The 26,081-nt window shown below is 38.3% G+C and overlaps 1 protein-coding gene across 3 annotated transcripts; it reads left to right on the forward strand.

Annotated features, from left to right (window-relative positions):
• The first annotated feature begins 78 nt into the window (after positions 1-78).
• On the forward strand, positions 79-25,807 carry LOC140235559 (uridine 5'-monophosphate synthase-like). 3 transcript variants are annotated; one of them, XM_072315564.1, is made up of 14 exons: positions 79-264; positions 2,299-2,397; positions 2,894-3,055; positions 8,590-8,693; positions 10,101-10,245; positions 11,801-11,935; positions 12,674-12,807; positions 13,972-14,186; positions 15,906-16,004; positions 16,776-16,888; positions 18,078-18,709; positions 20,219-20,285; positions 24,536-24,629; positions 25,105-25,807. In XM_072315564.1, the coding sequence occupies exons 1-11, from the start codon at positions 130-132 to the stop codon at positions 18,165-18,167; spliced, it is 1,431 nt and encodes a 476-aa protein (XP_072171665.1). In that variant the 5' UTR covers positions 79-129; the 3' UTR covers positions 18,168-18,709; positions 20,219-20,285; positions 24,536-24,629; positions 25,105-25,807. The 3 variants fall into 3 exon arrangements, with proteins under 3 accessions (XP_072171665.1, XP_072171666.1, XP_072171668.1); XM_072315565.1 differs by lacking the exon at positions 20,219-20,285 and having other exon boundaries at positions 18,078-18,193; XM_072315567.1 differs by lacking the exons at positions 24,536-24,629; positions 25,105-25,807 and having other exon boundaries at positions 20,219-21,559.
• The last annotated feature ends 274 nt before the right edge of the window (positions 25,808-26,081 follow it).

The following is a 26,081-nucleotide window of genomic DNA, read 5'->3' on the forward strand; positions in this document are numbered from 1 at the left end:
CTTGTATCCGACAAAACAAAAGAAGTAGCACGTGTAGTTGATGTACAGCTCATGTCTCAGCAGCTGGACGTATGGACCGCCAAATTTGTCTGGGAACGAGCTCAGAGAGTAAACACATCCTCAAGAACAATGGACATAGAGTCACTAATTTTGCGGCTTTTTGACGTAAATGCAGTCAAGTTTGGCTCATTTACGCTGAAAAGTGGAATCCAATCACCTGTGTATTTCGATTTGAGGGTGATGGTGTCATATCCAGAGATAATGGTGAGTAAATTGCACGTCGTCGTGTTTCATATTCGTGGTGCTCGGCGACCGTGTTTGACGTCGGCATAGTGTGATTTGTTAATATAGAATGCACACGTTTCGATGTACGTACACATACATTGAGACAACCGTACAGTTTTGTTCTACAGGGAACGCTTCGGAAGAAAGTTTTAAAGCTCTTGAAATTTTCTGAACGTAGAGCTAACTAATCAACCGAAAGATCTGACGGAAGAGAGGAGTTAATTCTAGTAATTTTAGACCATTTTTCGTACTTTAATACCGATTGTGGACAGCTAGAGACGGGACAGATGGCGGTGCAGTTCCAGTGCGGTGCAGCTTCAGTGCGGTGCAGTTCCAGTGCAGTGCAGTGGGGTGCGAGTGGGCCCAGTGCATCGCTGGAGCTGGCCCGACCACTCGGACCAAGGCTCCATTTCATAAAAGATGTTAGCATATATATAGGCAAATACCAACTCTCGCTAGAATGGCATCTTCCACTAGCAATAGGGAAAGAGTTCCTTATGTCCCCTCCCCCACCAACTTGCACAAAACAAACAAATTACCGTTAGCAGTTAGTGCATCAGTTTTCGACAGGACCCAGATTTCGACACCCAGCAGATAATTCTTATTAAATTTTATACTCAATACAAACGTCTGACTTCAACAATCAACCAAGTCATCAATCACATTTCTAGTCTTATATAAACACCGTTTGTCACTTGTCATCATAATCCGACGGTAGAATATTTACGAGAAAAGCAACACAGTGACAGCAGAAATTTTGATGTCTGCCATTTTCAGGGGTTCAAACAATATGACGCATTTTGTATATCGCCGTAAAATGAAATTCACCCATGCCGGTTATCTTACTTTAGTATCAGTTTGTTTGCCAAATCCTGATGTTTGATTTCATAATCGTCTTTGACACTTATAATTTAGTAATTTCATGGCTGAATTCGTGATAAATGAGCAAACTTGTAGAAAGAGTTGGCTTTGAGAATGTGGCACCAGATTTCGACATTCCCATGATAAGACACAATATAACTAGAGGAAACAACAAGTTCTTGCGCCGGTACTTTGCTGGTTTGCGTCCACAATGCAGTGTACGCATACTGTACGCGCCATGTGATTTATGCGTGATGCGCGCTGTGATTGTGTCGAAAAATGCTGGGTGTCGAAATCTGATGCCAGCGACAGCGTGACGGAAATCGCTAAAATTGAACACGAGTGCATTCAAATGGGAATTCGTTCAAGGCATATTATTATTGGCCTTTGTAGCTCAACTTCATATCGAAATTCCGAGGTAAAACGGTGCAGTATTGATGGTAAACAAGGAAATGTGCTAAAAGTGTCGAAAACCGGTACCCTTACTGTACTACTCCTCTTCACCAATAATAAACTAAATGAAGGCCATGCCAGGGTTATGTCTCAAAAGGAAGTCTTCCCATAAATGGTATAGGCCCTAGGCCCTAATGGTTATTTAGTTCGTTACTAGTAAAAACAAAAACAAACCAGTAATCCATCTATCTTGCGCAAACTAGTGGAGGGGGGGGGGCATAAGGAACTCTTTCCAGCAATAGCCAATCAGGAAGCTGGATTCTTGCCGTTACCACAACAATTATCATTCCAGCAAGAGTTGCTTTCATTATCAATCAACTTCATATGAAACAGGGCCCAGATGTTGTCTGAAGCTGAGCAACTGCTTTCTGTATGAACGTTGAGCATTAACTTTTACTACACAGCCCTGGGGATGTTTCACGAAGTCGAACTGAATTTATCTCGTTGAGGACGGTTTGATTTTGCTACAACACGCATTTCACATAGACACCTGCCCGAGTGTGAAAAGATTATGATGGTATGCCGGGGCAGTGGTCTCCCTCTTCAATTTCATTAGCCTAATCACCTCACCACCCACTGTTCTATAATGTTTAACGTTACAGATTGTTATTTATTTCATCATCAACTAATCTTTGATACTGTATTGTGAGAAGAATTGCACTGCACATATAACAGTACATTAACCCCTCCCCCATACAGGATGCTGTCGCAGATGTCTTGTGGGAGACTGCAACAACCAATGGTGTGAGCTGTGATAATCTCTGTGGGGTTCCTTACACTGCTCTACCAATTGCTACAGTAAGTGAATGGAGTTCTGTGTGTAACTTTGGGAAGACATACTTTCAGAAGTATGTACTGTATGTTAGTTTATGGGCAGACTCTGTATAATCAAAATTTATTTTATCTTGATCCTAATTGTTGTATTTCTTCTATATTTTCAGTATGGTCTCTAAGACATAAAACAAATAAAAATAGGGAAAAATCACATTGTGGGTGACTTTTTGTGGAGTCTGTGGAACAGGTTCACATTTATCCATCTGAATACACTCAATAAGAGTGACCTGCCCATGACACAATCGTGCCACAGAGGCATCGCTAACCAATGAGATTTAGGTGTTCTATCCCTGCTGTTTATTTATTGAATATCAATACTCGTGTTTTCTGCAGATTCCCCTCTTGTATCGTGCATCTGTCTACCACAGATTTTAACTTTGTTTACAGAATTATGAAGTAAAGATGAATTTTGGCAATATCAATCTATGACCATGTCATATTTCTTTCCTTCCCCACGTAGCTGATTGCCGTGAAACACAAGAAGCCCATGCTGATTCGCCGCAAGGAGGCCAAATCGTATGGCACCAAGAAGATGATAGAGGGCGCTTTCCAGGAGGGTGATCGCTGCCTGGTGGTGGAGGATGTGGTAACCAGTGGTTCCAGTGTGCAGGAGACTGCCCAGGTATGCAGAGGTCTCAGTAAGATGGTAGCAAGATTAACTGCAAACATATACAACAACCAGGGAGGTGAGTTCTTACCTCCCTGCAACAACGCAGCAGGCGTGTGTATTATACACAAACAGATTGCATCAGCCATATTTTTTTTCACCTTCCAGTTCATGTTTTTTGGAAGTTACTGGGCAACAGAGGGTATGTGAGCGAAAAAGTAGAATCGAAAAATCCTCCTAAGATGTGGAGTTGTTTGAAACTCTGCAGATTTATTATTATTTTTTTTTTTCCTTTTTTGCTAGTGTTCTCGCTCCCAGACTCGCCGGTTTAGTTTAGTTTTTGGTCACATGATTTCCATCCTCGTTCAGAGATTGTGTGCGCTACACTCAAAGACAGGCTGGTAAGTTGCACATGTGCATCACTTACAAAACAAAACAACATAACCCTGTGCATATGCATTTCCTGCCAAAATCGGCAGAAACTTTCTGATTTTTCTGGCAGTGTAAATGATACATAGGAAACTCTTGTTTTCCCTTTCCCATTTTTTTCTTTCTTTATTTTCGTTTTTTTTTTTTAATGTATCACTATTTTGTTCCTGTTTATTGATTTATTGATTTGCTCGTACAATGTAGCTCAAGTTCTCAACTGGTAAACTATTAATATTAACCATCTGTTCAACATCATCACCACAGGTTAGAAAGAATTAACCTCAGGGCTGCACACTGGCGCCGGTCCGACGGTCAAAGACCGGTAAAAGTCACTGTCGGACCGGTAACTTTTCAGGAAATCCACAAGTTACCGGTCCGACATGACCAGTAAAAAAAAACAAACAAACATTGGTGGGTCAGTAGAAAGAAAAAGAGCAGCCCCGATCAGGGAGAAACAGAATGCAAGATATCGCACTGTTCAACAAGTTTTACGCAAGTTTTCGTTTATGTCTACCGGTGCAATTTGTACAGTAAACGGGATTAGTTTTGAGCACTACTAGCAGTCGACCAGTTATCGGAGTCGCGCTAGCTTGCGCATTTGGCGCTGCTCACGCACTGCATGCAATGCAATACATGCAAAGCATACCATGTATACAGTGTAACTGCTTTTCGATTGCTTGCGATCGGCGGTCATGCCAGACAAGAAGCATTGATAGAAGCGCACGCATTTCTGGGTCATTTTACTCATGATTTTTAACGCAAGATCGATCCGATCCCGGCTTCGCTGCAGCGTGGCAGTTATGTTAGAACTAATATACTAGTGTCGATTTTTAGAAAAAGTAAAAACACATTCGATATTCAGCGATACAGTAAATGGATCTGATTGCGTTTATTTTCATTTTACACAGTCATTTCACAAATGAATATTTTCATTCGCTCAGAATGGTCTCATAATGAAGATAGGCGCAAAAAAAGGATCACAAAATCGGCCCTTCCGTGAACTTTTTAAGAACGCATGCACAAAATGTGAAGAGATTATACTAGGGAGAAAAAAAAATTATGAAATCATGGCAGTCCCGCTTACATATTTGAGGTAGAAATCGTCCCAAAAGGGATCATGAATTCGACCGGCCGCGTCGTATCTTTCAAAAGCTTATGATGTACGAAATGCGAAGAGATTATAGAGGAGAAAAAAAAAAATAAATAAAGGAAACAGTTTGGTGAGTGCATCATAAAAGATTACAGCCGAATAACAATTCATGAAATCAACGCAATCCCGTTGAAATTTGAGGAAATAATAGGCGCAAAAAGGATCTTGAATTCAGTCCTGCATGCCGTGTTGTTCATCAAAAACGCATGCACCAATGCGACGAGATTGTCGGGAGAAAAATAAAAAACACATTTTTACCCTTCTGGTGCGTGCTTTACAAAAGATTACACCCGAAGTAATTCATGAAATCGCCACAATCCCGCTGATATTTGCAGGTAGAAATAGGCGCAAAAAGGATCGTGAATGTGAACGCATGTACGAAATGGGAAAAGATTAGCGGGAGAAAAATAAAGGACACATTTTCACCCCTTTTGGCGATTGCATCATATAGATTACAGCCGAATAGTAATTCATGAAAATTTGGCAATCCCGTTGGAATTTGAGTAAACAATAATAGGCGCAAAAAGAATATCGAATTCGGCCCTGCATGCAATGTATAATTTTGAAAACGCATGCACAAATGCGAAGAAATTATCGGGAGAAAAATAAAGAACGTATTTTCAACCCTTCTGGTGAATGTATCTCAAAAGATAACAGCCGAAATAATTAATGACATATCGCAATCCCGCTGATATTTGATGTAGAAATAGGCGCTAAAAGGATCGTGAATTCGGCCGTGACGTATAGGTATGTACGCAATGCGAAGTGATTATTGGGTGAAAAATACAGGACACATTTTCAACCCCTTTTGGCCCGTGCATGATAAAGATTAGAGCCGAATAATAATTCATAAAATCATCGCGATCCCGTTGAAGTTTGAGGAAACGATAGGCGCAAAAGAATCATGATTTTTGGCCGTGTCATGTATCTTTTAAGAACGCATTTACGAAATGCGAAGAGTTTATCGGGGAAAAAGGACACATTTTCAACCCATTTTGGCGCGTGTATCATAAAAGATTGCATCCGAAGTTATACATGTAATCATCGCAATCCCGCTGATATTTGAGGTAGAAATAGGCGCAAAAAGGATTGTGAATTCGGCCGTGTCGTATACCTTTCAAGAACGCATGTACGGAATGCGAAGAGATTATGGGGAGAAAAATAATGAACGCATTTTCAACCATTCTAGTTGGTGCACGCATCACAAAAGATTACATATGAAGTTATTCATTAAATTGCCACAATTCGGTTAATATTCAATGTAGAAGTAGGCGATAAAAGGATCGTGAATTCGGCCGTGTCGTATACGCAAGTACGAAATGCGAAGAGATTATTGGGAGAAAAAAAAAGAACACATTTTCAATCCCTTTTGGCCCGTGCATCATAAAGATTACAGCCGAATACTAATTCATGAAATCATCGCAATCCCGTCGAAGTTTGAGGAAACAATAGGCGCAAAAAGAATCATGATTTTTGGCCGTGTCGTATATCTTTTAAGAACGCATTTACGAAATGCGAAGAGTTTATCCGGGAAAAATAAAGGACACATTTTCAACCCATTTTGGCGCGTTATCATAAAAGATTACAGCCGAAGTTATTCAAAAAATCATCGCAATCCCGCTGATATTTGAGGTAGAAATAGGCGCAAAAAGGATCGTGAATTCCGCCGTGTCGTATATCTTTTAAGAACGCATTTACGAAATGCGAAGAGTTTATCCGGGAAAAATAAAGGACACATTTTCAACCCATTTTGGCGCGTTATCATAAAAGATTACAGCCGAAGTTATTTATGAAATCGTCACAATCCCGCTGATTATATGAGGTAGAAATAGGCGCAAAAAGTATCATGAATTCGGCCATGTGGTGCATCTTTTTAAGAACGCACTTACGAAATTCGAAGAGTTTATCGGGAAAAAATTGAAGGACACATTTTCAACCTCTTTTGGCGCTTGCATCAGAAAATATTACAGCCGAAGTAATTTATGAAATCGTCACAATCCCGCTAATATTTGAGGTGGAAATAAGCGCAAAAAGTATCATGAATTCGGCCATGTGGTGCATCTTTTTTAGAACGCACTTACGCCGTGAATTCGAAGAGTTTATCGGGAAAAAAGTAAAGGACACATCTTCAACCCATTTTGGCCAGTTATCATAAAAGATTACAGCCGAAATAATTTATGAAATCGTCACAATCCCGCTGATTATTTGAGGTAGAAATAGGCGCAAAAAGTATCATGAATTCGGCCACGTGGTGCATCTTTTTAAGAACGCACTTACGAAATTCGAAGAGTTTATCGGGAAAAAATAGAGGACACATTTTCAACCTCTTTTGGCGCTTGCATCAGAAAATATTACAGCCGAAGTAATTTATGAAATCGTCACAATCCCGCTAATATTTGAGGTGGAAATAGGCGCAAAAAGTATCATGAATTCGGCCATGTGGTGCATCTTTTTAAGAACGCACTTACGAAATTCGAAGAGTTTATCGGGAAAAAATGAAGGACACATTTTCAACCCATTTTGGCGCGTTATCATAAAAGATTACAGCCGAAGTAATTTATGAAATCGTCACAATCCCGCTAATACTTGAGGTGGAAATGGGCGCAAAAAGGATTGCAAATTCGGCCCTGCATGTCGTGTGCCTTTCAAGAACGCATGCACAAATGCGAATAGATTATCGGGCGAAAAATAAAGAACTCCTTGGAGCGCGTACATCAGAAAATTTCACAGCTAAAATAATTCATTAAATCGTCGCAATCCAACTGACCACCAAGAGCAGGTTACGCAGCAAGTTCGTGCGCCGATGTTTAGAAAAAGTCACAAACGCATTTGATACAATCTAATTTTGTTCATTATCATTTTACACTGTAATTCACAAACAAACATTCTAGTTTTTCCTATCTTTTTTTTTTCTTGTGCAATAGATAATGCAAGTTAAAAAAAAATATTAATCTGTAAAATGTACCGTGGGTGGGGGGGGGGGGGGTACGTCCATAAAAAACAAGAAAATAAGTTTATTTTTTAGGTTGTCGTTGTTGACCGGTAAATTTTCTGTTCAGACCGGTAAAAAATGTTAAAACGGGGCATTTACCGGTCCGACAGAGACAGGTTGGACCGGCAGAAAAAATGGGTTAGTGTGCAGCCCTGATTAACCTCATGCTACTAAACAGTTATGTCTAAGAAGACAGCACTTGATGTAAATGTGAATGGTGGGATTTACAATTGTCATCTGTAATTTGATTTGCTTATACAGTGCACTCCCGTTATAACGAAATGCTCGGGACCGGCAGTTTTCTTTCGTTATAACGAAATTTCGTTATAACCGAACAAATACAATATACAAGGAACCACGTATATTACGTTGGCTGAATACACTGCAAAGCTATGTGAAATGTGATGGGATAACTGTATTACAATAATAAACGCAAATTCCTCTCAGAAACTGTGTGAGACACAAGGAGCGAACACACAGTGGTGTGAAGCGTTCACCCATGCAGAGACGCTATAAATGCTTGTTCCGCTACGTATTTTCGAAAGCAATTCGCATTTCGTTATAACGGAGCACAATTCTTTTGTTTTTCTTTGTCTGTGGCGCTCCGAAAAGACTTCGTTATAACGGAAATTTCGCTATAACCGTGTTCGTTTTAAGCGAATTTTGTACCATAGGCTTTAATGGTAATAATTTTGGAACCAGAAGATTTACTTCGTTATAATTTCGTTATAACCGTGTTCGTTGTAACGGGAGTGCACTGTATGAATTACTGTGAGTCTGGAACATTGTGTCAACCATATTATGTGCAATTCTGTCTTTTATCATAAATGTATGAATGATGTGCAAATATGAGCAGGAAAATTTCTATCCCGGGCATTGTTCTCAGCTTGGTAAGACATACAACACTCTTGTGATGACTATGGAGATAATGTACAGGTTGTGATGTGGTTGTTGTCCATGTTTCTTCCTGTTCGATAGACCCTGGCAGAGGTTGGGCTCAAAGTGACGGATGCCATCGTGCTGCTGGACAGAGCGCAAGGAGGGAAGAAACGGCTACAGGACAGTGGCATCAATCTCTATAGGTAAGAAATGATATACTGTAAAATGAGGAATGCTCGCATTCATTTTATATTCATGAATTTTGTGAAATTACAATGCACGCTTATGATCTTGACTACTATATGCATTGAATGTTACAGGCAACTCGCGAAAATTTCATGCTGCGAATAAGGCTGTTGGCTCCCATTCACGAAAATTTCATGCCGCGAAAATATAGTGTTTTACAGTAGAGCATTTCAAACTCTTGAGGTTAGAACCATTGGTGTATTTCTAATAATGCATATCAAAGGTCTGCAAAAAAACCAGCACATTTTCAATCTCATCACAAATACTCTACCAAGCCAGAAATATAGTTTGCCATCAAACACTCAGAAGATTAACAATTTTATTTCAAAGGTTTCTTGAATCAGGTTTTTCTTCATGTGTTGTCAATATCCAGTCTCTTAGTGTTAATTTTTCCCAATTATTTTTCTTTATTTCCTGCATGTTATAGAATATGGAACTGAAATGTTCAACAAATGGATTGACATTGCTTTGTTCTTTCTCAGTATTTTGCAATTCGTTTGCACAAAAGTGTTCTCCCATAGCAGAGCACAGCATGATGTTTTGACTGTGTATGACGAAACAAAATATTCTGTGGTCTCTATGTCATATTTATCAAGATGTTTATGTGTGACCAGCCACAACAAAAGGATCCGAAAGTCACTGATGGCTGAGCCAAAAAAATAGAGTTTGAAGTCAGATCATCAAAATTGGTCAAACTATTGAATTTCTGTTGTTGGCATAATTTTGTAGTCTAATGTTTCACCTATCTTCTGCCGAAATTTTGAAGCTAAATGATCAAAGGATAGGCAGGAAATTGGCATTTTTCTGGACCACGATTTTCCGAATTTCAACGGAACAGAAACGTGCCCGAAGATTTGGATTTAGCGCGGCAGATAGACTACACCTTTAGCAACGAGGGAGTGATCTTATTGGTCAGTGCCTTGCATCCTGGTTACTGATTGGTTGTGTGTAGACCGCTGTTGCTAAGCTTGAATGAACATGGAGGTTACTATGAGCAGACCTTCTATTGTCATTGTCAAGAGGTGAAAACTGTCTTACCTCCCTTTGATCATGATTGCGTTGGACTGAAAACTTTGAAGGCGGTTTTCTCGAAACGCTATTTTCCTACAGTTGTAGAACACTCAACATGGTCTCATAAAATCATCAATATCTCTGCAACCGAGTACTTTTATGAGTTGTGTTACATATGAAATTAAAGAAGAGGAGTAAGGGTATCATGTCATGTCATTTGTAGAAAATTGACCTCCCTCAGCTTTTGGATCCTTTTGTTGTAGTGGGTCACATTTGACTGAGGCATATGATATTTATTGTGTATAGCTGCTGTATACAGCTTCTTTCATTTCTCACTTTCTATCATTGTGCAGTGCCTTTGATCTGCCATATGTAGTCAAAATCCTCCGTACTCATGAGAAGATTAGTGAGGCCGTGGTGGACAGTGTCCACAAGTTCATCCAGGAGAACATGATTGAGAGTCTGCCTGCTTCGCCACCAAGCAAAAAGCCACGTATGGTGAGTTTTATATCCCTCTTGTTTCCTTGTTACTTTTCATTCCCCGCCAAGTATAACATGCAAACAGCGATAATTATCAACAAACCTCTTTCCCAAAGCTGACATTTTTATCTAAACTATCAGACCAAACAAGCAAACAAACAAACAGACAAACAAAAACAACAACAACACACACACACACACACAAACACACAAAAGAAATGCCTAAACGATGATTACAAATATGAATTGCCTCCTTTGTTTTCTTTATATAAGAGGCTACTCTTTACACAGATTGCTGTAAGATAAGGTATTCTTTAAATTGAAAATATGACTTTAAAAAAATATTTGACATGGATAGCATGTACAATTTCCCTTGTGCATCAGTATGCTTTTACATCAACGGAGGTAAGCAGCCTTGCTGTTTCATGCAGGTAATCTGTTCACGCTTATCAGTGTCACTGATACTTCAGCAGTAACTCTAACTGTGCTTTGTTCACCAATTGGCATGCACATTGGAGAGCTTTCTTCGGTGATTGGCACAGATGTCTGGAAACAAATAGGCAATGAATTGAGATGACCAAGGAGGTTCGAGAGAATGGAGTCACAACTGTCTCATTTCCTTTGCTAGATGTTCGATGCCGCCACTCAAAAATATTTGAAGCATGTGCCAAACAGGATCTGCCACGCAGATAGGAAGACAATAGACTCGTGTCTCATTGCATAATCACCAGCCACTTTCTAAGAAGATATTTCTTTGTGATGGTAATTACTTTTCGCTATCCCGTCGTATAAAAGGTAGGTTGTACTGACACGAGGACGCGCGAATAGAAATTGGGCAAAAAATACTGAAATAAAGATGAAAATTACTCGACTGGGCATACCCGGGCACTAATCTGACATGTCTATCAATAAAGAATTATACTTGAAGATTATTCCATATTAGTTTCATTTGTGGAAATTAAGGGGAAAAGTGACAAGACCAGCTTTCAAGGATGGTACAGTTTTAAACATTTTCACATGATATAGCTCTGATTTACACTTTTGCACAACTTTCTGGACGGGATTGACTTTTGTTTTACATGCTTTATCATTAAGTGAAATTTCATTTCTTTTAATGAATAAATAAGTGAAATATGGCCAGCATTATAATAACATTCAAAATGAATCTTCAGATTGCTCAGCAAGACGGCGGCGTCGAACATCGATCATCAGAGGCACAAGTGCACCTGTGGAATTCTTTTGTACATCAATAGAAATCTGACAGCTGTTTGAGTAATTACAGCCAGTTGGAACTCCAACTCTTAAACCTCCTTGAGATGACCAAATTCCCCCTAGTCCCTATTGTACCACAACAACTTTTCTTTCGCTCTGAGGCAAATTGCCACACCTGAGTGGGCTCCCTAGATACATGTACTTAACTACTGTTGGTAAAGTTTTGATGAATTTGTATTACTGAAGCCTGATGAAAAAACTTGGCAAGTTAAAGGAAAATGCTGTAGCTTGTGTGGAGGAATCTGATTCTGAATTGTAAATGAACCCAGATTAACATTCTTGTTTTCCCCCTTTGACACAGGAGTACTTGAGCTATGGTGCCAGGGCTGGACTGTGCCAGCATCCCGTTGCTAAGCAACTGCTGAACATCATGGAGGAGAAACAGACAAACTTGGCCTTCTCTGTGGACGTCACATCGTCAAATCGAGTCCTAGAGGTAATGGACAAGTTTCTTTATCAGAGAATTTGGCAGGCACGGAGAAAAGTCAGTATGCCTTTGGAAAATAATTTTGTGTTTAAACTAGTTAAGTGTGTAAAAATATACTGATAAATTGTCTGTGTCTCTTCTGAAAGTTCATTGTTTGTTATTTGTTTGTTTTGTTCACGTCAGGCAGAATGCAAAATGTAAGTTAGGGAATTTTGAAGTTTCTCATGTTTCCACAAGAACAATCATATCGGTGACAGTCCCGTACATATAAGATGATGTAGTGATGTCATCCCTCACAAGTCTCCCATTAACGTGCACACAAATCTTCATCAAACCTTGTTTGAAATAAATAATTATTTATCAGAGGGAAACTTTAAATCTTATTCATGTAATTATTTTAGGGTTGTAATGTGTAAGCAGTGTTGGCAGAAATGATTGTACACATGAAAATTAAAAAAAATCTGATTAGTTGTTTTTGTTTTTCTTTAGACTTTGTCAGATTTAGCCATTCAAGACTAAACTGTAGCATTGCTACACTCCAATCCTCAGTTGCTTTACTTGCTATTATTTCTTTGGGTATACTGTTGTTACTGCTGTTAGAAGGGTGGTAGCCATCTCTATTTTTTATTCTATTGAGCTAAGCTTGTGATCATGCTGATGATTAGAGTTACCATCATGAGTGTCTGACTCATGCAGGACAAAATTCATATCATTCAACTTTCTTTCTACCGTTGCAATTTCCGTTAGCTAGCAGACGAGGTTGGTCCCCACATCTGTGTGCTGAAGACCCATGTGGACATCCTGGAGGACTTTAGCCAGAGCTTCGTCCAGTCACTGCTGGAGCTGGCCACCAAGCACAACTTCCTCATCTTTGAAGACAGGTGCAGCCTTGTAACACCATCTCTCATCTTTCTCATTCAGTAATGGATTTTGAAGGTCTTTATAAAAAAAAAAAAAAAAAAAAAAAAATGTTTTCAAGGGGAATTTACCTCAAATGAACATTTTCTTTCAATGCAGAAATGTTTCTAGTGCACATCAGGGAGGTTCGGGGAAAAGTTAAAAATCTGGACTATTTCAATTCTTTAGAAGAGTGCACTTTCCTGTGATATGTTACAGAAATATTGTATTAAGGGAAATGTATTCCTTGGCCCTCTGAAAGCATAACACCATCTCTTATCTTTTGTCATTCAGTGTTGGATTTCGAGGGTCTTCAAATAATGTTTAAAGGGGAATTACCTCAAATGAGCATTTCCATTAAGTGAATGCAGGTATGTAACTTGTGCACACCAGTTAAGTTCAAGAAAAATTTAACAATCTGGACTATTTTCATTTCTTGAGAAGAATGCACTTTCCTTTGACGTGTTACAGAAATATTGTATTAAGGGTAATATAATTCCCCGACCCTCTGAAAGAGCTTCTTTTAAAAGAATGTTCATGCTAGTCAAGTGACTTCCATGGAAAAATTTTTATCAATTAGATACTATTATCAAATATTGCATGAAGAAAAACCAAATAGAAACTATACAGTAATAATAGAAATGTGAATTAATATACTGTGTATGGAAGGGATAATACTCTTATCTGTTTCATTTACTACTATTTCTGCCATTCCAAAGACTTGCAATTCTTGATCTAATCATATGTAGTACAGGTTTATAATGATTCCTCTTTAACCCGTTGACAACGAGTCCCGAGTATACTCAGGCAGCTGTCTATGGGAAATGCGTGTTGTAGCAAAATCAGTCCGTCCTCAACGGGTTAAGCTTGTTTTATGTTTTTGAATGTGTTACATTGTCGCCTGCCAGGCAGAGAGGCTGTAGCATGAATTTTTTACCCCCAAATAATATTTTTGTTCACGACATACATTGTGATATGACAGAGTTTTGAAAGCTCTTTCATTTGATGCATTCATGATTTCTTTCTTTTTTTATGTGATTTTCTTTTTTTTTTTAGTCCACAAGCCTTATATGATCCTTCTGCAGGGCAGGAAATGAAATGTTATTTTTTGGGTCATTTTATTAATTATTTGTTTTTCTTTGCAACAGAAAATTTGCAGACATCGGCAACACTGTCCAACACCAGTATTCCTCTGGTGTCTACAGGATTGCTGAGTGGTCTCACATCACCAACGCCCACGCCGTGGCAGGTCCAGGCACAGTCAGTGGCCTGAAGGCTGTGGGTGGACCCAGGAACCGGGCCTGTCTCCTGATTGGCCAGATGAGCTCCAAAGGCAATTTAGCCACTGGGGAGTACACAAAAGGTGTGTGGTGTCACTTCACTGGTGTTTTAAGGTCCTTGGACGCCACAGTGTGATTACCCAAAAGATGCCATGTGGTGTTACTTTACCGGTGTTTTAAGGTCGTAGGGCTCCATATTGTGATTAACAAAAGGTGTTGTGTCACTTTACTGGTGTTTTATGGTCCGAGGACCCCTCATTGTGATTACACAAAAGATGTCTAGTCACTTCACTTGTGTTTTATCGTTTGAGGAGTCCACATTTTAAAAACATAATAGGTGTGGTGTCACTTCACATCGGTTTTATGGTGCTTGGGCTCCACACTGTGATTACCCAAAGGGTGTGGTGTCACTTCATGGGTGGTTTAACCCTATTTTAACTGGGCTATTTGAGACCAAGTTTTTACTGGGGGGGGGGGGGGGGGGTCAATTTGATCCCCCCTTCAGATCTCGGTTGCCGATCATGTGATCGCCGCAAAATTTTGCCTGAACATAGAGCCGGATGTCAATTACGAGATTATATGGTCATACAATAGAAAAATTTGATTTTATATTTTTAATGAATAAATTATGCAAATTTACGCATGAAATCATAGTTTCACCTATAACTCCATTAAAGAGATTGAAGGATTGCTAAATTTGGTCAGAGTTCCTTAAGACACATTGAACAATTTTCTTGTAAAAAAATAGCGCAATAAAAAATCAGTTTCTTTTGTTTTTTATTGTTCTGTTAATTTCTTATGTATTTTATTGTTTTTTCGACCTTTTGTTTTCTATTGTTTTTTGACAAAATTTGTTGCAGGCACTTTTTCAAGCTTATCTACATTAGAATTGATTAATTTCAATGGTTAAATGTTGAAATAATCTTTACATCAATTAAACAAAAAAACAACAACACACAATTTGCATTGGATTTGCACACGAAATCATGAATTTCAGCTGTTTTCGGGTTGACATGCATATGCAAAACATTGCGTAACTTCAGAACGGTGTATCGGACGTCGCAAATTTGGTCTCAAAATATGCGGGAGACTTCAATGAAAAAAGTCATGGAACAATGCGGCAAAATCTTTGTGTGTTGCGGAATCGTGGCGCGAATTGTCGAGGGTGGGGGGTCAATTTGACCCCCCCAGTTAAAATAGGGTTAAGGTCATAGCACTCCACATTGTTACACAAAAGGTAAAAAAATTAACAATGATTTTCTTGTACTGGAAGTAAATTAATTATGAATAAGATCCAAGAGGGAATGATAGAGAGGTTTAGGCATTTGGCATTTGTTCAAACATCATTGTTTCACTTCCATGAACTGGCTTCAGCTCAGTGGTAGTGCTGCTTCCCACTAAGCAGTAGGTGACAATGAATTAAGTCTAAGGTAGTTTCATCTTTTTCCCTTGGTGCTCATAATAATACAGATCAAGCATACAATCTTATTCACTGAGGGTAACACAAGGAAAATATCAGTGATGACCATTCTTTTTTCTTTTTTTTTTAATTTCATGCTCTCATAACCTGGTTCAGAAATTTGAATACGTAAAAAAAAAAGGGAAACGCACTAAAAATAGAGTTCATACTTTCATTCAATTATTTTGGACTCACTCTTAATGAAACATGCTTCACGATTTTCCAAGTCTTCTATTGCTCTCTTGCTTTTTTTGTTTCACTTTTCTTTTTTCTTTTCTCTTTTTGAAATATCTTTTGAAGAGCTTTCACTTGATTAAAATCATGTGTTCATAACTCTCGACAGCAACCGTTCAGATGGCTGAAGACAATGCAGACTTTGTCATTGGCTTTATCTCCACGTCTTCCTTGACCTCTGACCCAAAGTTCATCCACATGACCCCAGGTCAGTGTCCATCCGTCTTACCTTCAGATTTTAGTATTACTTTTCTCGTCAGACTTTTTTTCAAGATGCTGTATGCAAGTTGTCTACTGTAAAAGTGGAAATTTTCGCAGTGTTGAACTTTTCACGCATTTCACGCAACCAGAAGCTAGCGGGAAAATAAAAGAGCGCAAATATTTTTGCATGCCATCTGTTCCAGTAATTGATGTCTTGATTCCGTGGAAGTAAAAACATGCGAAACTCTTACTCGGCCAAGCGCAAAAAATTAGTTGCGCGAAAATATCCACTTTGCATTTTGATTATGTGTACCACAGAATGTTGCATGACAGACCATACAGTGTTTGATCTAGTGAACACCTTGAATTTGTAATATCATTTTTTTTTGTGCAAGAATTGTGGCTGTAATGCATGACCATGAACTAGTGGCAAACCCCGCCATTACAATATAATCAGGACCACTGGAATTTTTTCGTTATACGTAACATAATCTTGTTAAAATTGACAAAGTAAGCAAGGGAAATGATGACAGTTTTATTGCTGGAAGTACTTTGCACTAACAAAGTCTTGTTGCATTGATATTTTCTTTTTTTATAACAGCATTTGCATGTACACATATAATGAGAGCAGTGCATGTCATAAATACCCACTATTTTGACCAATCACAAATGATATTAGTGACACAAGTATGTACCACATGATTTTACTGGCATATGTACAGCTTCCTGCAAACTGATGTCTGTATTGAAAATGGTTTTTGTCTTTGCTGGACTTTAGGTGTGAAGTTAGCAGAAGGGAAGGATAGTCTCGGCCAGCAGTATCTGACCCCAGATGAGGTCATCGCCAACCGCAGGAGTGACATCATCATTGTCGGCAGGGGGATTTATGAGGTCAGTAGATCTACAAAGTTGATGGCAAATCTCATGGTGATGAAAGAAAATTCTGAGTTTGGAGCCCAACAGAAGCAGCCCCCCCCCCCCCCAAAAAAAAAAAAAAAAAAAAAATCACCCCCCCCCCAAAAAAAAAAACCCAAAAAACAAAAAACTAATAACAAACGAAAAAAGGGTGGGGGGATCCATTAAGTGAATCAGCCTGTAGGAAGTTGATATCTTTGATTTTGTTGTTGTTGTTGTCATTTTTTATCGAAAATTGTGTGCATCCTACCTTGAAACCTGTGGCCTTCAGATGAGCTTTCTTGAAAAAGGCTAAGAGCAGTCGCACAAGAGCATAGTTGCAGGAGATCTTTTCTCAGAGTTGTTACTTGATATGCACATGCTTCATTGCGATATCTGTAGAGGATTGTTTTTTTTTTCTCTCTCTCTCTCTGAAAGTATAGTAATATTTGTATGAATAAGGTGAAGTAGAAGTCACACCGTAATTAAAAATTGGATACAATTTACAAACAATGTTAATGGATTCATCACCCTCCCTGGTGGTTGCCCAGCTGTGGTGTCACTAAATGGAGCTCGTGTATCTCAAACATCAGCCCTGTTTTGAAGCAGAGAGCCCTATGATGAAAAAAATTTGGCGTAGTTGTGTTAACCCATCGAAGACCAGTATATAATCGGGCAGGTGTCTATGGGAAATGTGTGTTATAGCAAAATCAGTATGTCCTCAAGGGGCTGAGGGCATGTGTGTGATTAAATGAATGCTGTCTTTCCAAAGTGATTTACTACAATTTCAGATGATAATGTTACATATTCCATATAATTTCCTTTTTTGCATAATGACCTGAAAAAACAAAAACAAGGCTAATCTCTAGACATGTTACCAGAGTTGATGTTTATGATGGTAAAGTTGAAGAACATTACAGTAAAAAATTAATCAGTCTTGACTGCACCCTATCATTTCATGATGAGGGGTTTTGCTCTCTCTCTCTCTCTCTTTGTTTTTTTTGTTTGTTTTTGTTTTTGTTTTATTTTGTTTTGTTTTGTTTTGTTTTTTTGTTTTTTTTTGGGGGGGGGCATTACATGTACCAGGTAGTTGCATTTTTCTGTTCACTCTGCATTTTCCCCTTCAACTGTCATTAATCTTCTGTCCTCATTTACATTCCTCATTCCTCATCCCTCCCTCTTTCAGGCATCAGACCCAGCTGGGGCTGCTAAGGACTACAGAGAAGCGGGCATGGCCGCCTACCAGAAACTCCTCCAGAAGGGAGCGGAAAGATGAAGGCGTGGTCATTGCCATGATGTGGTGTAATGAGACAAAGGAATATTTTTCATTGTGACTTCTCAAAGTTTGTACCTCTACGCCAAGACAGATGACTTTCTGGGCTCTGTTCCAACATTTTTGCCTCAATTCATTCCTACTCGGAGTGGGAGTCTATGCGATGGGAATTTATGCTATTCAGGGAACACATCAACCACTGTCCAGTTTTGTAGCAGTGCTGAAGCACCCAGTGATAAATTATGTGTTTGTTTCTTCATGTAATCATCTCGCACACTTTTTATACAAAAGATCAATTATACATTGTGTCAGTATTCAATTATATATCATTGTGTAACTTGAAGCTTTTGTATATTAACCCGTTCCTTCCGCAATTCTCTGAGTGCCTTTAATGCCCCCAAACGAGATTCTTTTCGCCCGTCGACAGAGAGGCACACAGGTTGGTAATCCAGCTGTGTGAAGGCAGTCAAGCGGTTCATTGTGTCCCTCTTTCTACGGTCAACTACATGTGCCCGCGAACAATGGAAATATCGATCGGGTGCGAGGTATGAATAGAGCGTGCGCTGATGAGCTCTCAGAATCTTTTGTTCTACACAAAACCAGGTACCTGAATAAAGTGACTGGGGTCAGCGAACCCGCATTTCTAACTGATCTCAGCCTTGATCATTATGTACATGTTCGTACGAGTTTACCGCAGAACAAGCAAAAAACTAAATCAGGAAAAGGTACATAATACTGTAAAACCCCTTTTTTTTTAAACAGCAGCAGAACAAATCCTGATAGAATAAACTCTGATCTTTTTCTCAAACCCACTTTTCTGAGCATTTTAACACAAAGAAACATGAATTTAGGCCATTGAAGCAGGCACCCTTGTCTTCATTTTGGGAACCTGGTAAACCAGGGTCCCGTATATCAGTTGCTCCCACGGGAACCTGGTAAACCAGGTTCCCGTAAAGAATGGGTTAAAGACCATTATACACTTATGGAGACAGGTAAAATATCCATGAAAAACTGAGAGAAATGTTGAAGTATTATCAATCACTACCTTGTATGTTCAAGGCTTGTGTGCTACATTCATGTGGTATAGAGCAAACTTTGCATTATGTTTAATTATTCATTCCAGAATACCTCCAGTAAGTAGTACGTTTGTAGCATTTGGAATGCTAGATTGTGACTAAAATGTTATAGGGTACACATATTAGATATGTAACATGCTTGACAGAATGGTTTTAGCATCCTGTGTACGGTGCATGATAGAGTGTTGGCCTGCTACGTAAGTAGAAGATGCCTAGCAAAGTTTTTACAAGTTTCCCCATTGTGTGTTATACAGTTGAACCTCTCGTATCCGGACAAGTCGGGACTGGGGCTCATCCGGATAAGGGATTTGGGCAGATACAGGAGACTCAATGCTTTATACATGTACATATACATACACATGTACTGATGTAGCCCATTGTAGTACCACATGTAGTAATGTGTATGCTGCAACCTTTTCATTGTTACACTCAGTAACAGACCCCAAACTAGAGGTTCGTGTTTGCAAGAATGAAATCCTTTTCTTTTATAAATTCTTGGAATGATTTACCTAAATAATTATTAAGAAATGCATCAAGTAGATCTTGAAAATAAACAGTACGAGTCGACGAAATTACGCTTCAAAATGCGATGATTTGGGGATGTTTGGGGATGTTAAAATGTCTGAAGGTAAGCAATTTGGAAGGAAATTTGATGTAATGTATGTTAATCATGTTGGAAGTAATATGTAATTCATGTGTGTTTGTGTAGGAGTTCTCAAGGAGTTGGGAATCCCCCTTTCCTCCCGTAATTATTAAAAAAAAAAATCACGGCGAGATTGCGTCCGTATAATAAGAGAGATCCGGATAAAGGGAGGCCGGATAAGAGAGGTTCAACTGTATTCTCATACTCAGTTACCCCACCCCATGGGTTTTCTGTACATGGCACATGCAATGCTTGTGCCATCTTGAAGGCAGCTACATGTAGTACCCCTTTCAAAGGATCTTTACCCTCTGTCAACCCATCTCTCTCCCTGTTAGTGACTCATCGGGGAGAATTTGGACTGGTAGAACCATTGATATCTCCACCAGTCATTCAAAATGAAAGGTGATGACATCCAAGTCAAAAGAAGTTTTTGTGCCGTCACAGGCGATTGACTCTCCTTCCAATAAAAATGAATTCAGAGGGACAATACATGTAGAAACTAAACAAAATTTCTGCATGCGTCTATTTGCATACTGATACATAGAGCAAGAAATGTACAAACATGTCAAAAGGTAGAACCATTCCACGTTTTATGCTTTTGACATAATCGCTTCCAGAACATTGTACTACACTAGTGCCTGGTGTATAAATACTAATACAAAAGTGCATTGAATTTTCAAGAAATGAAGTGATGCAGCGATTGTAATGATGTTGGCATAGCTTTATTCTTGTGTAAGTGTATGTGAAGATAGTTTCTTTTTAAACTTACAACAGTATGAAAGAGTCCTCCATCTACATATTATATTACAAGTACTGCTGGCTGAAACCTTATCAATTCTCTTTTAAAGAAATTAGAAGAAATGTAAAAAAAAAAGGAGAAGAAGAAAAAGTAAAAAAAAAAATGGAAACTTCAGGGGTTAGAATTAGGGTTTAGTAACTGGCTAAAAACAACTGTATGATGCCATTTTAGGCAGTCTAGGTTGCAAAACAACTAAATTCGTGAAAATTTAAGTGTTCATTTGGCTGAAATCTAGAGGATTGTCCTACATGTATGGTTCTTTTTTCCTCGTAATTATGTGGATTGAGTGAATACAGCAATATGGGTAGAACACAGTGAAAGTATAAGGAAAATCAGACAATCTGATTAATAGTTATGAATGTTTAAAGTTACAGTTTGTGGCATCACTGCAGAACACAATAAAAAGAAATAATAAAAATGGACACATTCACTTTTCAAGGTAAATTAAAGAGCACTTGACTCACCTCTTCAGAGAGCCGTATTATAAACAAGTGTCAGCAAGAAGTTGAGGGAATGCGTATGTTTCATTAAGTAAAAAAAAAAATCAATGAAAATAATATTCATTTTACAGATGAAACATAGTGTGGAATATTCAATAAAGAAGACATAAACACCATGGGTGTTAAACATTCCATTCGATAAAAGAAGAAAAAAAAACCCTGTTGTATCCATAATTTGTGCATTAAATCTACATGTATGTTATTCATTAAGAATCCAGATCATAATGCACATCCTCAGAGAAATCAACCCAGCCATCATGTCTGGTGGACAGAGTGATATCGCACTGTGTACACCTTATACCTGATGTAACTGAAGTGTATGAAAACAAAATAAAGTACCATTCGACCATTCGTGTCAGATTGATATGTTAACAAAAGTTTGCGGTGTCATGTTTCATGTCTTTTCTTTTAAATGAAGTGTCTGATAACAAAACGAACTTAGACTCTATCATTAATTCAACACTAATGAGGAAGTATAGTCCCAGGTTAGTGTTCATGAGTTTATTTTCCAAACATCTGAAATTGGATAGTCCAGGATGTAACTTGTATCCACTAGTCAAGCTTCGTAAGCACTGGAGGGGAAGCAGGGACATTTTCAGGGTATACTTTTTCATTAATAGCAAGATGGGACATAGCTAAAGAATGTTAGGCATATAGGGGCATGGAGTATGTTAACATGAAAATATGTGAGAAATTTCTTCGGTTTTTACATTTTATTGCCAAATAATCGTTCTGAAAAGAAGAAGTCTTGTAAGAAGGAAAATGAAATAAAGGCTGTTCCAATTCCATCATGTGCTCCTTTGACGTTTTATCATTGTCGGTATTACAACAAACGACAGCACGATATACCAGCGGCAAAATGATATAAATGCAGGTTACTCCCATTATAATGAAGTCCTCTCAATAATTGATTTTTCTTTCATGATACACTTGTATGAAATTTTGTTATAGCCGAACAAATAAATTGTATGTAATTCACTTATAATGATTTTGGAACCCGAATTTGTAGTCCCTGGTAACAAAATTTCGATGTAACTGGGGTATTTTTTCTTCAAAACGAGAGTGCTCTGTATCTTGTTGAACATAATGATAATAAATGGTATAAACAATACATCACAATGTACGACTGAACACAGGAATGTTATCTCTTTCTCTTACAGAGCATCAGTGAAAGTCTGCATTAAGGTCAAAATTGTTCCAAATGTAAATAACTTTCATAAAATTCAACAAAACCTGATAGAAATGCAAGGCATCGGAAGGCATAATAGGGAATTGGAAAAAAACTAAGAATGACCCACTAGGGAGAAGGAGGGAGGGAGGGAAGAAGAGGCAGCTCGTGTGACATCTTTATGTCATGATTCACGGATTGTAGTATGATTTATCACACATTCCCACTTCTTCAATCGTGGGAATATCACAATCATAACATCGAATAGGTCTATGGGCCAAAAAAAAAAAAAAAAAAAGGAAAGAAGATGTTTAATCAACAGAGCGCATAGCACACTTTCAAGAGTGAACCAAGTGCTAAAACAACACAAGCATCAAATTACACGCGAGTTTGCAGGTGTAGATTTGAAAGGTAGGTAATGTAATGACTACGGTGATTACAAAGATTTATGTATCCTACACCAAATCCCAAATCATAATCGTAAACTCTCTTTAGAGGAAGTCTAAATCTTGAAAAACAACAGCAAACAGCACAATTAATATAAAGATACCACTTAATATTAATGTAGTATAATGTGGTATATAACCATCCAACTTATGTGAAGGGCCTACATGATTATGCAATTTTACAAAAGTGTGATAAAGATATAAGTTTTTATTTGACTTTGTATAATATCGACGTGATAAAAAAGCGGGTGTGCAATTATTTCAATTTTGTACATCTACACATAAGTCATATACTTACAGATAGTAATTATATAACCTACAATTGGTATATCTATAAGGAGAGAGAAAGAGGTGATGGTGATGATGACATCCGTATAACCTTAAAAGTATTTTCTTCACATCAATGCTTTGAAAATAATGAAACTACAGGTAGTTTTTATTGCATCTGATTGACAAATTGCCCTGCATCGACGTAAATTAGCACTAAATTGATCAGTGTTTCAGTAGTAGCCATGGTAAAAAAAAATCATGGGGGTACATACTCGAGCAATCATGGCCTAGGTTCAATAATCGTGCGAACCGCACACAGTCATGATAACTTTTAATCCTAAAAACATTTCATGCATTTAGTGTCGATATGACATTTAGAGTTGAAATTGTTACATTTACATTTAAGGATGATTGCATGACCCCTAAGATTTTGGGGTGAATTTTGAGTGAAAATGTTCATTTTCACTCATTTTAGAGTGACCTCAGGAATCACTCGAAGATTTTGGAGTGATCCTTGAGGTCACTCCAAAATGAGTGAAAATGAACTATTTCACTAAAAATTTACTCCAATTTCACTCTAAATTCACTCATTTCTGTTATTCACTCCTTCAAGAGTGAACATTTTCACTCGATTTTTTTTTTTTTTTCAGAGAGTAGAATGAATGTGACGTAATGAAATTAATCTTATCGGAGTTAGAACCCCCTTCACTCACCATGTAAATGTACACCCATTTCAAAATAATATTGTGGCAAAGTCCGCAGATGGACCACCTAACTCCTATGCCGGCTTCCCGGTGTATACATTCTGTAAAGACCCCAACACATAAAGTACTTCATAATGGATTATGATCAGCATTTTCCTTAAACCATGCTCGGCGACCATTTCAAGATGGACAACCACGTACAACTCGTTTGATTACCAAGACAAGTCTTGTCACAACTTACGCTATGGGCAGAAATTGGTAAACCGCGTCTTCCTATTATTTAGCGGTGTGAAATCGACTCAGGACGCAAGACTGTTGGTATCTAAACAGCGGAGTGATATTTCTGTCCGACCAAGAACACTACCTTGTGCTTCCGCACGATCACATTCTCGACGTGAATCATATCACGATATAAATGACTCACAGATTTACGGCCTCCATAAGAAGTCATTGCCGGCGTCACGTGTTCTGACTTTAACTTGTGATTATGGTAGTAACTCTTCAGTGATATTATAGGAACTTTTGTTCCATGTATACTTTGCCTCTTATAGGAGAGGGGGTTTGCAATATTAGCAATGAAGACTTGGTATTATTCACTGTAAGATCTTGACATAAGAGTAATAAATCATGCATGTTCTCCATAAGGATTTGTATTCCGACACAGATAAGTAGTGTGGGTATATCTAAATATTCATATCGTATCACATTGATACCTACAATGTATTCACTTCTAAATAAGAAGCTTTGCTTTGTTTTTTCTTGCAGATGGCAAACTTGGAGGTTCCCTCTTGGAGGACCAACATGGCACAACAGATCACAGTCACGGGTGGAATCCTACTCTTCTTGGTGCATTCTTGTAGTAAGATAACCTTCCTCACATTTCTTAATTGCGTCCTCATGGGATCGTCTTTATTGCAAATACTTCAACCGATTTTCGCATTGGGACTACAGTATAATTAAAATGCATACGTTACTTTTGCAGTTTGCAGCACTTTCTTGCCCGAATGGCAACGATAGATACTTTCGCAATTCAAGGAAGGATAATAATTGTTGGCGTGAGAATTCTGTCCATCTTGAATTTAAGAACAGGTAAGGATAAAGCGATTAATACATTGTTTGCATTTGGTAATGTTTGGGCTCTTCGCCGCAAAGAAATCTTGTTAAAGAAAGTAACCTTGAGGATAACACATTTTGACAGATTAACAATTACGTGAACCTCTACATAGATGCTCTCCTTGAGCACTGTTGAGGTTAATTGATATAGTCATGACAAAATAGATAATTGTTCTTGACTTTACAAAAGGAACATTTTCCTTATAAATTTCATTCCACAGTTGCCGTGACTTTCACCGTACCGAGTACCCTGACGGCTAACCGCCAAGTCACTGCGCGGTGTACGGAGAGTGGCGTGCTCGAGTCACAGACAGCGAGCTGGTTCTTGGACGGCGTCCAGATCACTGAGGGTGTGGTCACAAATAGCAATCAGGCTCGACAAGACAAGGGATGGGGTTATCAGGGAAACGTACAATCTAGTCAACCCACTGATATAGGCTGACCGGAAAAAAGTTAGTTAGTTATAAAACGCGATCTAACTGCGATAAATGAAACAAAGTAGCACTCACCTGCCATAATATGTGCACCTCATCTGCTGCAGGTGGTAGTTATCAGGTAAAGTTTTGTTAGAATGTCTCCCTACACGGGAATATTTCTGCCTATTTGATCTGGCTTTTACGCATAGAGGTAGGGTCGTCGACAATTTGGTATTTTTAATGGTATATCAAGACACTTTGACAATGTCATTGAAGTTAGCGCTGCTTCATAATAGGAAAAGAAGTGTAACAAATATCAATGAGAAAATAGGAAAATATGTTATATGTCTGTGACAAGGACAGATTGTATAATTTTGTTAATTATTGAACATTTATTTCACATAAAACATGACATGTGTACGTTTATGATAAATACACATCCATGCATATTTTTGCAATGATATGTTCTTTGATGTAAAATGCTTTACTGCCACTAGAAAACTAATAAACATGCTGAACAATAAACGGCGAACGTATTAATTTTGATCTTTGCCTTATTTAGTTTTCAATATCTATACACGAAAAAAAAAAGAGCAAAAATAATGAAATGACATTCTTTTGTCAAACGTAAAACTGCTTGTCCCATTGGGTTTAAGTATAGGTCATAGGCTTTATGTGTATGTGTGTGCGTGTGTGTTTGGGTGGGTGCGTGTGCGTTTGTATTTGTTTATTAGGGTATGCAAGTTCATGAGCCAGTATAATAGCCATGCAACCTTGATTCT

This window comes from Diadema setosum, chromosome 12 (genome assembly GCF_964275005.1).
Source record: "Diadema setosum chromosome 12, eeDiaSeto1, whole genome shotgun sequence".
Lineage (NCBI taxonomy): Eukaryota > Metazoa > Echinodermata > Echinoidea > Diadematoida > Diadematidae > Diadema > Diadema setosum.